This window comes from Passer montanus, unplaced genomic scaffold, assembly GCF_014805655.1.
Source record: "Passer montanus isolate IOZ18808 unplaced genomic scaffold, ASM1480565v1 scaffold2, whole genome shotgun sequence".
NCBI lineage: Eukaryota > Metazoa > Chordata > Aves > Passeriformes > Passeridae > Passer > Passer montanus.
The window spans coordinates 29217575-29229900 of record NW_024366591.1 but is presented as its reverse complement, the minus strand read 5'-3'; the positions used below and the strand labels follow the sequence as shown (position 1 = coordinate 29229900).

The 12326-nt window shown below is 44.1% G+C and overlaps 1 protein-coding gene across 1 annotated transcript; it reads left to right on the top strand.

Annotated features, from left to right (window-relative positions):
* The first annotated feature begins 2731 nt into the window (after positions 1-2731).
* PCARE (photoreceptor cilium actin regulator) lies at positions 2732-10820 on the top strand. Its single transcript, XM_039707786.1, has 2 exons — positions 2732-6447; positions 10563-10820. The coding sequence occupies exons 1-2, from the start codon at positions 2732-2734 to the stop codon at positions 10690-10692; spliced, it is 3846 nt and encodes a 1281-aa protein (XP_039563720.1). The 3' UTR covers positions 10693-10820.
* Positions 10821-12326: the final 1506 nt, after the last annotated feature.

Sequence of the window (12326 nt, the reverse complement as noted above, 5' to 3'; positions counted from 1 at the left end):
ATAAATCTGGTGCAACATTAAATAGTAATATTGCATATACATGCAGATAGCAATGAAAGCCAGGATAAAACAGATTCTTTGTTAAAACACATTTTTCTATGAGCTTTAGTAATAAATAATAAAATGTGTATTGGTTTACTATTAATATTTAAAATAATAAATGACTGCATAATTCATAATAATAAACCAGGATTTTGCAGTTTTTAACCATACATTTATTTCTTGTAAAATGTTAATGAATGGTGTGAAAATAAGTAGAACAAAAATTCAGACAAAAGTAATATGAGTGATCAAAGGCAAAGGGAAGGAAAAGGACTGCCTGAATACTACCACCAACTCACAAAAAGTTAATTGTCAAAATTCCCAGTGTGAGCAATGGAGCTGTTGGACCTGCTTTGTGAAAAAGACACCAGAGATTTCAAAGCACAAATATTAAGCAGTTACATAGAGATGTCTCTCAAGTCACACTGGAAGCAGCAGCAGGGGCTATTTGCCTGTTCTCCTGAGTTTTCCTCGGCTAACTGTGGAGGGCTACGGCATCCTGGATGAGGCAGCTGCCTAAATCTGCTCCACTTCCCCACTTTGAAAGGGGCATCAAGGCTATTTGCCTGTTCTCCTGAGCTTTCCTAGCTAACTGTGGAGGGCTACAGCATCCTGGATGAGGCAGCTGCCTAAATCTGCTCCACTTCCCCACTTTGAACACATTAGATGGAATACAGAAAGTGTTGGGATGGCTTTGCAGAATTCACATTGTGGTGAGATGCAGAAGCAGCCAGAGCCTGAGCTGAATGAATGACTGGCCAGAAGCAGAGCCAGGAGGTCATTCCCTGATGCTTCCCAGAAAAGCCTTGTGGGAAATGGCTGTGTCATCATGTACATTCAGTGCAATGTATGCGTTCCTGAAAAATTACTTTGGAGAAAGCACATAGAGTTTTAGAAATCTTCCTGGGAATCACTGTAGTGCCTTCTTCCCTGTAAAACAAGGTAATTTTGCTGCCTCTGCTGAAAAGACAAAAAATATTTTAACAACAGGGCTACAGAGAAAAACAACTTCCCTTGCAGACTGCAGTCCAGCCCCGGGGAATCAATCATGTAAGCAGTTACTTAAAGTCTGGGAATGTTTCATGGGCTAGGCAGCATGTAAAGATTTGTGGGAGCTGGGCAAGATACACATGACCATGCAGGTGGAAATTGCTAGAGAGAAGCTGTAGACTTCTAGTCAGCGTTTGAGTTGGCCACTGTTGTCTGTAACCCCTGCAACACCCAGGAAGGGCCACCTTCAGGACAAAAGCTGTGTCTGGAAATTAAAAACCAAATCCATTTCAGCCAGTCTGAATAGTGAAGAGGAAGATTGGGGGTGGTTGCTTCCACATCCCACCCTTCACAAATAAATACTTGGAAAATACAAGTATCTTCTGAATCATCCAATTCCTGCTTTGGCTTCCCTAGTTTCTCTTTCAGAGTAGTATTATACCATCCTGACCTTAGAAGTGATTCAAACCACAGGTTTTTATTTCCCTTCCCTTCCCTTCCCTTCCCTTCCCTTCCCTTCCCTTCCCTTCCCTTTTTTTTTTTTTTTCAGATTTGGGTCTATATTTTTTTTAATTTCTTAGTTTTTTTCTTTCTTAAGAGTCCTAGCCCATAAAGCCTTGCATTTAAGAGAACTAAGCCCTGGCAAATGAAGAAGAAATAAAGGTAAGCAAGTCACTCTTGGGAGTTCAAATTTTATCCCAAGACCCTCAGACAAAGGAAAAAATGAATTTTCATTTGATTTTTAATTTTAATTTGAAAATAAACAGTTTGGATCCACTAGATTCAGATGCTGTCTTAACAAGATATGCAAAACTTATTTTACTGAATTACTTAACTCAAATACTGTTGTTGTGCAGTTAGGATTTTCAGGCTGGGAAATTATCTAGAAAGGAAAAAAAAATTCAAGAATGATCATCTGAGAGGGAGGAAAAAATTGCAAAATCTTATTTGGAAGTCTTAGAAGGAAAAAGTAAACAGTTTGTCACTTGCAAGTAGGGGGAAATTTTGAAGACTCTCAATGCAGAAGTCTTAACAGGCATTTCTGACCCATTTGATTTCCTGTCTTTACTCTCCAGCAGGTACATCTGTGGTCAAGGTCACCCTTCTGTTAGTTAAGGAGTATCTAATGATGCTTACGTGCCATGTTCAGATAGCTTCCCTTCAAAAAGGCTTCAAAATACAGCCTCTTCCCTTGGACCTCTGCATTCAACTGTATGTTATGTTTTTGCAACAAGGGAAAAAAGCAGGGACAGGCACCAATTCCTTCTGTCCCCCAAAACGCAGAAAAAAACCCCTGCCTTTATAAATACAACACCGGTGCTGACTGGCTAGAGCCTGCTTACCCTAATGAGCTTAAAATCTTATTTGCAGAGGACATCTGTCAGGGCAGAAGTGAGGTACGCAAGTGCTCTTAATCCATTAGCTCTAAATCCAGACGAGCTCTCACACTCCTTTTCTTGAATCAAAGAAGAAAACCCAAGTGGGGACGTACAATGGAACAGGGCACAACTTCAACAGCAGATCCTATGAAATAAGCACATGGGATTTTAAGGTGAACAACAAAGGAAACTGGCAACAAAACTGGGACCACGATGGAAAACTCCTGAGACACAGACCAGTTTGCAGCTCAGGATGACACAGTGAGTTTGACTTTTTTGTGTGTTCTGGATTTTTGATCAAAAATAAAGACGAGGAAAAGATGGGCTGCACACCTTCTCGCAGTGAGATTGATAGTACTGCTGCAAGAAGTGCTCTTAAGGTTCTGAATAAACCCAAAAGTGTTTTGCCGATTGATTCAAGAGATCAAGGAATCCCTCTGCTGGTTAAAGGTTCATCTTCCTACAATATTGATGAGTATGGGATTCAGAGGAAGGACTACCTGGAAGAGGAGGAGGATAGACTGTCAGAGCTGGACAAAAATGACAATGTGCAGTTATCTTCCAAAGTTCATTCAGATTCCCAGATTTCAAGGGAAGACAGGAAAATTGAGAGGACAGCCACAGATGCTGAAGTTGTTATGTCTGAACTGATTGAGTCTCAAAAGCACATCACTGAGTCCATAGAGATCAGAAAGCAAACCTCCTGCGAATCAGAGGCATCAGCTTTTGTCTGGGATGACAAGAATGAAACCAACACAAAGCAAATCCCAAAGAAAGGAAAGAAGAAAAAAACCCATAAGCTGGCAAAGCAAGGTCAATCCAACAAGAGTAAAGAAAAGTCCATTCTGGCCCCGTGTGAGACAGAGAAGAAGGTAGACTTCCCAGAGCTGCTGGTCAAGGCTCACCAGAGTGCGTACGCCTACTTACACCCCAACCTGTCCAAGTATGAAACCATTCTGCACATGGCCAACCAGGCCACCCAAACCCAGCTCTTCCTGCAGCAGATGATCAGCTTCCTTGTGCTTCGCTTTGATGAAATCAACCAGCTCTTGGAAGAAATTGCCAGCGATGGGGAGAATCTTCTCAAAGATGTAGGTGGGAATCTGGCGTGGCCGGCAGAAAAGGACAATTTGAAGGAGCACCCTGATCTTCTGCAGCAGCTACTACAGTACACAGTAAACAAAATGCAGCTGGTGAGTGGGATGCTGGCCTCCCTCACATCCAATGCCCTGCAGGAGACCTGCAGCTACCTGCAGTCTGCTGCAAGCAACTTGGAGGGCAAACTGAAAGCAAAGCAAAGCTTTGATGAGCACCTGCTACGGACAATAAAGCTGCTGGAAGCCTCAACGGTGGGATCCTCTCAGTCCCATGGTGATGACAGGACTCTCTGTTCTGAGGACAGTGGCATTGGTGTGGACAGTGAATCCCTCAAAGAGTTCAGTGCTCTCAGCCAGCATGGAGCACAGCCAGGTGATTCCTGTGCACATGGACATCCATCCCGAAAGCATCCCGGAACAGCGGAGCGTGTGAGCATGGGCACAGCTGCATCCCATGGCTGTGCTCTCGGAAGGCATTTCAAAGACGTGTTTCATTCATCTGTGCAAAGTAGGGAACCAACTTCTTGTCAGGGTGGAGTAGCAAAAGGCACTTCTACTGTGCCCCAATATGCAAGCTTCAGCAACAGCCGTTCCTACAACTCCTTGCAGTCTGATTCTACTCAGGAAGGTGAACATTCCAAAATTTGTGAATCAACAGATTTTCTTTCAGATGAGGATGAGGACGATGACGATGATGAAGAAGAGAGCACGCTGGGGGAGGATGATGACAACACAAGTTTATCAGAAATGGGGAAGGATGCTCTGCCGAGGTCCCTGTCATCACCCGCGCTCACTGATAACATTCAAAGGCAATCCATCAAAAGGACAGAGAATGTAGATACAGAAGAAATAATTTTGAAGATGAAAGATGCCATCAGTGAAAAAATCAAGTTCGTCCCAGCTAAATCCAGGCGTAAAGAGTGGATAGAGGATGAGAGCGGAAGAGCGGTCCTGGCAAAGAGGCCCAGTACAGCAACAGGCAGACAGAGAAGGTCTGGGAAACAACGACGGTCCAGGTCAGAGGAGTCCCTCAGAAGCCAGGCAGAGGACCCGACTCTCCTAGAGCTTCAGAGGACTCAAAAAGAGCTCAGCAAAAGGCTGGAAATGTTGTATGGAAAGGACATAGCTAACAACCTGGAGCTCTGGAAATCAAGAACAGCACCTTATTTGCAGGATGGTCAAACTACATCTAGGTCCTCCCGCAAGCTGAAGGCAGGCCTCTCAAAAAATTTCAGCATCCTGCCTAACCAGGATAAAGTCCCTTTGTTCACATCTGATCAAAATCCTGTCCTGCTGAGTGAAAAGAGAGTCAGGAAGCCTGCAAGAGCTACTGTGCCTACCCAGGAGACATCAGGAGGCAAAGAAAATGAGCCTCCTGGAGCACAAATGTTGAGTGGCAGCAGCTGTACCCCCCGGCAGTCTGTCAAAAAACTGATTGAAACTTTCAGTCCTACTGATGATCTTGCAAAAGCCAAACCTTTAAGATCCTTAGGACCAATAAAGTGCATCAGAAAATTTGGATTTCCAGTCATCCCACCCACCACTCCCTTCCAGAGAGGCCTGGCACCTTTAAATCTTAAGCATCGTATTTCACCAGTAGAAGACACAAACACCAATGATGTTTCTTCTAGCTTTCCAAATGCCTTTCTTCCTGCACCACCTACAGAATTAAGCAAGAAGGACACAAAGGAAGAGACCGATGAAGACATTGAGAACCTGCCACCACCACCACCTGAAATGTTGATGGACACTTCTTCTGAAAATTTATCTGAGCCTGAAGAAGCTGCAAGAACAGAAGGAAACTCTTCGGAAGATGCCAAAAAGACCACCAAACCAGAATTGCATGCTCCTAAGAGATCACAAGTTTCCCCAAAAATGAAAGCCTCCCTTCAGTCCATTGACTTACTGCCAAGCAAAAATATCAGCGGCCCCAGTGCTGTGGCAAATAAAGGTCTAAGGAGCACCAGGTCAGGGGATGAGAAACTGCACAGGTACTCTCTGGAGCTGAACCCTACCAACGTGCGCATCCCCAGCCAGGAGGAGATATTAGAAACCCAGAGGAAAGAGGCTGCGGATTTATACAAGCAAACCCATAAAATTATTCCTCTTCAGAACCCCAGTGGGGTTTCAAGCCCGCACAGCAGCAGCTCAGAGAGCAAGGGGCCCAACCCACCTGTGCCTCCGGTGCCGCGCCAGAAGCACGGCTCTCCCGATGCGCTCCGGAGCAGCGAGAGGGGCTCACTGTTCACCAGGAGGGTCTCCCCAACCAGAACTGCTCCTTCTTCACCAACTGAGAAACGTCTTTTCAGCCCCCCAGCGCACCACAGACATTCTCTGCAGGCTTTCAGCAGCACGCAACCAAGCTCCCCCACCATGCAGAGGAAACCCAGCCCCCCCTCCAGCCCCAGGATGCCCAGCCCACCTTTGCAGAAGAAGCTGCCCTCTCCACCACCGCAGCGAAAACCTCTCAGCCCCCCTGTGGGGCACAGGCAAAGCTCACCAACAGCACAGCGCCTGGCAGGCTCCCCCACTCCATTCCCCACCACCCCCTCCCCACCAGCCTCCCCATCTCGCTCCTCCAAGGGGCCAAGAGCTGGGCTGGACGCTGGGGACGAGCACCAGCTCTCCTCCTCCAAGAGGGGCAGCAATGTCCGCTCCATATTTTGCCCGGCCACCTCCTCCTTATTCGAAGCCAGACCTCCAGTGGTACCCAGCAAGTGCACTGCCGAGGTGACCAGCCAGCCTGAAGCTGCAGCACACTCCCAGAAGAGCAGCCTGCTGTTCCAGCAGCCCGGTGACCGGGCCAGGAAGCTGTCCCTGAGCACCAGCAATCCTCAGCCGTTCCTGAGGAGAAGTTTCTCTGACCGCCGCCCAGGGGTCCAGCCTCATCTCCCAGCTCCTCTAACAGCTGGCAGTGAACCTGCACTTCACCAGGCAAGGTAAGGAACTTCATGCCAGAAAAGCAGACCTATAGCACCGTGTTGGCTTTCTAAACTTCTGGTGGGAATTTAAAGTTCTTAAGAGGTTTCCCAGAAAGGTGTCCTGCTCACCTGCAGAAAAGATGGCTGGGCAAAGACAGCACTGTGTGATCATTGTCAGTCCCTTCCAACTGAAATAATCTGTTCTATTTCCTTGCCTCAGATTTCAGTAGACCACCAGTCTGAATGAAGGGGAAAACTAGCTTACCATGGTTTGCTCAAGCCTTACCCTTACACATAAGCTGTGACAAGCACCCCAGGGAAAATTCAGTGTTGGTTTCATGGCACAGAACTCCCCTTATTTCTGTGGGGGCTACGGGCATCCACATTCAATTCCTAAAAACCTCTGAAGTAGCCCTCAGGTTATAAACATAAATATTTATGAGAAGATATGCGTGAGCCAAGAGGAGGCGTGTTGTTTTATCATCAGCTTCTAATCTAGTATAAACTGAAAGCTTTGGGAGAATGCTTCAATTCAGCTGGCAAGGATGAGAGGCAGATAATATATAGGCAGGGATCTGTGTGAACAAAATGATAGGCTGGAATTTTGAGCTTCTTGTGCACACTTGCAGACCTAGGGGCTGATGTCAAGTCTGCTGGGTCCACAGCCCAAGCCCCATGGCTACTGGAGATTCATTGCTCTGAAAAAGAAATCTAAACATCAACACATGCTAGTTCCATGTGTTCCATTTTTTGCAAAAAGTGGTGGCCTCTTATTAAAAAAATGGGCTTAGCTTTAAATTTTGTCTATCACCTAAGGAAGAAAAAATCATAAAACCATTAGGGTAATTTGGGAATACTGAAAGATGTGTAACAGCCTGGAAGTACAGTGTTCTTATTCTAATTTCTTAACATCTTAGGATGTGTAAGTCAATTAAGCTTTAAGCTTCTCTGGTAACCTTTCCACACATGAGCAGTATTTTTGCTCTTGCCCCAGAAGAGCTGCAGTCACATGACTCATTCCCTTGAGGAAGGATGGGGATTGCAAGATCAACCCCAACAGGATGAAATTGCACTCAGGGCACTGTGAGCACAGGCACAGTCACGGGCACTGAAGACAGATTTCCAGGCATTCCCACCCCAAAGACAGAATAAGGACTGAGTATCCCATGCTGGCAGTAGAGAAATGTGCTGAACAAAACATGTAAAAAACACTGGGAAATGCAAACCAGTTCTAATATTGCATTGTAGTCTGACATTTGAATATGTCCTAAAATTCCTGTGCAGTGTTGTTGGGTTTTCTGTTATTTCTATGTACTGTGTGAAGTCAGTTTTTTCTACTCCAGTGCCATCCAGCAGAAATAAATGTTTTCAAAAGAGTTGTTATATAAAACCCTGCAAGACAAAAGCCCAGGCAGTTTTATGGATGCATTTTATTTCTTTATTATAAATTGCTAGCTAATTTATACTTCAATGGGGTGTATTATCTTTCTATCACAGTCTGTCAGACTATAGTGAGTAATATAAAACAAGTCACTGTAAATAAAATCATCCCTTTCATGAAAAAAGGCATATATCCTAGTGTTATGATCTACAAGTATTTTGGAAGAACTAAATATATCCTAGGTCAAATTCAGCTTATCATTAATCCCAATGAACACTGATAGTAGTACTAGTCAGTTATGCCAAATTTATATCAACAGAAGCAAAAGGGAAATTTAGACCATTAATCACCACACACACTCATTTCAGATGCAATGCACAACTGTGTGTTTTCTTACACCCAAAATAAGCTGCCCGGAGTAAATTTTATGGACCTTGCATTGAATGGCCTAAAATGAACACCACAGCCAATGGGCTGATGGGCAGAGAAGGAACATTTTAGGAATGAACATGGGGAAAAAGCTCTGAGAGGTCTTCACATCACTCAGGTCCTCCTCTCCTGCTCAGGACTGGGGTGGATGCCACAGCTGTGAGCACCACATCACCCTGTGCAGATGCTGAGCCCTGCTCTTTTAGCAGGTGCCTTAATAGACAAAGCACCACACTCTGATCCATCTTTCTCCTCCAAATGCATTAAACAGCCAGAACTTTCTTTGCTTTGTAATTCATCCAGCTGACAGAGGTAAATCTCAAAATGTTTAAACCTAAACCTAAACCTAAACCTTCTCATTCCAGCAATGTTTACATCTGGTCTCAAATTCACAAGCCATCACCCCACAGCTGTCAGTCTCCTTTCCTTCATTCCTCCCCTTGCCTTACCTCTTCTTTCCAAATGTAACAATGCCTTTTTTTGATCTGTGTGGTGTTTTTCTTTGTTATTTTTCTGCATTATTAGCAGGTTCATTAGTAGAAGGGAGAGGACACAGAGTCAAGCCTGAGATACTATCAATCTTTCATAGGAAAAACATTCTGAAGACCAGTGAGTTATCCAGTTTCTCCCATGCTCACAAACTCAGGGACATAAGAGATATATCCCCCCGCTTTTCCCAAATTAACACATCCTTTTGATGAGAAGTAGGTTGCCAAAGATAATCTGGCAGAGCTTGTGCAAGGAAAAAGAGGCAGCTGAGTTGCCTCTCCCACACACCCCCTTTTAGCAGAAACACACCAAAAAAAGGGAAATTTCCATCTTATTTTGCAAGCTGGCATTGATGGACATTAAATGTCAGTGTTGTGCACAGATCTGTGTGCCTCCTGCACACTCATTGCTCTCCTAGCAGGCAAAACCCACTTTTTGCAAGTAAGTCTTCTGCCCATCCCATGTTATAAGGAATATCAAGATTTAAAACATCAGTAGCCCTAACTAGGGCTGGAGCTGGAGCTTTTTTTTTTAATCTTAGATCTTACCTGACAAGAACTTTAGTTCTCAAGTCAGTTCAGCTGGTTCCCATTTGACCAGCCTGTGGCTGGATAGACTGAGATAACTTGGCTGGTTTCTAAGCTTGGTCATTTGGCAGCACATCAGAAATTATTGGCACCTCAGTAGGGCACAACACGTACAATTTCTCTGCTCACAGAAATTCTGTTAATCTGTAGCACAGCTTCTCTATATGCACCTTAACAAAATAGTATTTCATCCAGACTGCTCCTCTCCCAAGTGGTAGGGCAGACAGAGAAGATAAAATGTCATTGTTTTCAACATACTGTTCAGTGGGAGCTTGGGAATGGACTGGGTTGAGTGAATCAGGATCAAAGCAAGTAGCCTAAATGAGCCCTTCTGCAACTGGGGAATATTTGAATCTGGATTAGTTTAATGACTGGACATGCATCACAAATCCCTTCACTTAGCAGTTCAAATCATTAAAGTCCTAGCAGTTAAAGAGTAGGAACATAACAGCTTGTCTGTAGTTGAAAGCTCATTCAGTTTAGCAGTTTATATACTTAAAATACAGTCATGATTCCCAGATAGCTCTGAAATACTTCCCCATGTTGGGTTTAAACCACATGAATGAGCTGCAGCAACACAGAGCACACTTCACACACTGCAGCAGGAAGGCACAGGGCGTGAGGTACCCATGGCTAGATCCATGCTATGATCAGTCTTGATGCATAAAGTCCCTGTACCCCTAGGGAGTGCCAGAGCAACCCCAAGAACGTCATTTACACTTTCTGTGTCTCACTCTGTCAGCAGAGTGAGAGTAGCACATTTATAAGAGCAGAATTCCCCTCCCACAGTCATGCTGGAAAATTACTGCACACATATACAAATCAGTATACACTGCACACTGTACACTGTTTCAGTGCTCAGAAATCACTGTAACCAGGCCAGGGAGATGCACATCAGAGGTAAGACCTTTCCTTTCCTTCAGCAATCTGAAACAAGACTTTTCACTCAAATCTGCCCTTATCTGCAGGGAAACCCAGCCTCACACTGATCCTCTGTTAAACATACAAAATGTTTTCTTCCCAAGAGAGGTCTGGGAGGGAAGAGCACAGTGCATTTGGCAGGACAAGAGTAAAATCTGGATGATGCACATCAGGAGGGCGTGTTCAGGAGGAGATGGGGAATGGCAGGGTGTGGGGAGTGGCAGGGTGTCGTGCAGCATTTGTGCTCCGTGGGTTAACATGCTCTAATCAGGGCTGTTCTAAAAAGTCGTGATTCATTAGCCTCCTAAGCATCTTTCCTTCTGCAGCTTGGAGAAGAGCCCTAGGAAAGCAGGTGACTCTTGGAACAGCTCTGGTGCTCCTGAAAGCAGAGAGACCAACAGATCTGCTGCCCACCCCGAGCTCTACGTGGTGGGCCAGGGGCTGCAGAGGGACTGACAGCAGGAGCAGCCCCAAGGCAGAGACAGGAGCAAGCCCAGAGACCCCAGAGGGAGGAAACTGCCTCAGCCAAGCCTCCAGAACACGGCTACATCTTCAATTGCAAGGAAACTATGATGGCATCGCATCAAAACCCCCAAAGTGGGCTCAACAATCTAACAAAATACCAGCTGGCTGCTTCTCCTTTCATGCCATGGTTTTGCTCAGAGATCCACATGGAGCAAAAGAAACACTTGGTAACTGGGTGAGTCTGAGGCAAATTTGGACCTATAGCCAAATTCTTTTTTCCCCAGTTTAGACAAAATATTTTAAAAAGCTAACACAAATCATCATTATTCAGCATGTTATTTATTCAGTAGGCATCACAGTCTGTGTAAAAAGGGCTGTTGTGACTTTTCCAGGAGGGAGGTGAAACCCTGAACCAATTGAGTGTTACTGCAATTAAACATGCATGCCTTCAGCAAAACCACATTTTTACCCAAGGTGTTTATATCTACATGCAGGAAGAGAATAATATCATATACAAGTTAAAACAAAGCAACCCATTTTGAAGAGAAAAAATTAGGGATCTTACTCTCTCAAAAAAGCCTTTGATCTTCTAAATCACTTTTGATTACCAGATAATCTTATCACCTCTAGTTTCCAGGGTACAAGGCTTAATCCTGATTAGAGTAGTTTTGCAATTGCCTGATCAAACAACATTATAAATCACAAAGCATCTAAGGACACATTTGGAGATTTTGTTTGGGCTTCTTTTTCTTTTTCTCTTTCTCTTTTTTTATTCTTTTTTTTTTTTTTTTGTAAAAGTAAAAAATGCCACCATAGAGAATCCCGAGGTCCCTGAAAAAGGTTAATATTTAATAATTTAATATTTAATATATTTTTCTGATTTATGCAGTTTGAGGATATTTATTTTAATTTCACTGGATAGTTTAGATGGATTCTTGTTAATAAAAACACAAGTTATTTACAGTCAATTCATCCTAAGATTTTACAGCATTCACTGAAATACAGTCTCAAAAATTACTGGATCTTCCTCACTTAACTAATATGTCATCATGGTTAAGATGCAGCTTTTAATTAATGTGGTTTTAGTTTCATTTGACATGTTTTCATCTACAACTTTAGTACAGAATAAGACCCATTTAAAAAAAAAAAGCCATTTGTATCATACTTTGTTAGGAATAGTTTAAATTTTTTCCTACAGTTTTCATCAAGGTGGTGTCTGGGAACTTCACCTTCACACAGCATTTTTACTCTTCCTGCCCACCTTCATGGTGGAGGGATGGAGTTTCACCTTCTACAGTACAAGGGTTACTCTCTGGATACTGAACTCCTGAGTTTTAGTCCTGTGCCTTAGCCACAAGCATCTCTCACCAAGTACAGTGCCATTTTGCACCACAGACACAAGGAAACCTTAATTATTATGTTTAAAGTGGGGGTTTGGATATAGAGAAGCAACTCGCAGCGAATAGATGCTTTGGATGCTCAGGGGTTTGTGAGCTTAAAGAGGCCAAGCAGCCATACCCATGCAGATGTCACCAGTCCACTGTGTAATCCATCCTCCAGGCAGAGGCACCATTCCCTGTGAAGCTGGAAATCACCAGGGAGATACTGCAAAGCTCAGCAGCAGC

Coding starts and splice junctions, on each gene's coding strand:
- PCARE (XM_039707786.1), top strand. CDS start 2,732: ATGGGCTGCACACCTTCTCGCAGTGAGATTGATAGTACTGCTGCAAGA. Junction 6,448..10,562: donor CCTGCACTTCACCAGGCAAG/GTAAGGAACTTC, acceptor TTCCTTCTGCAG/CTTGGAGAAGAGCCCTAGGA.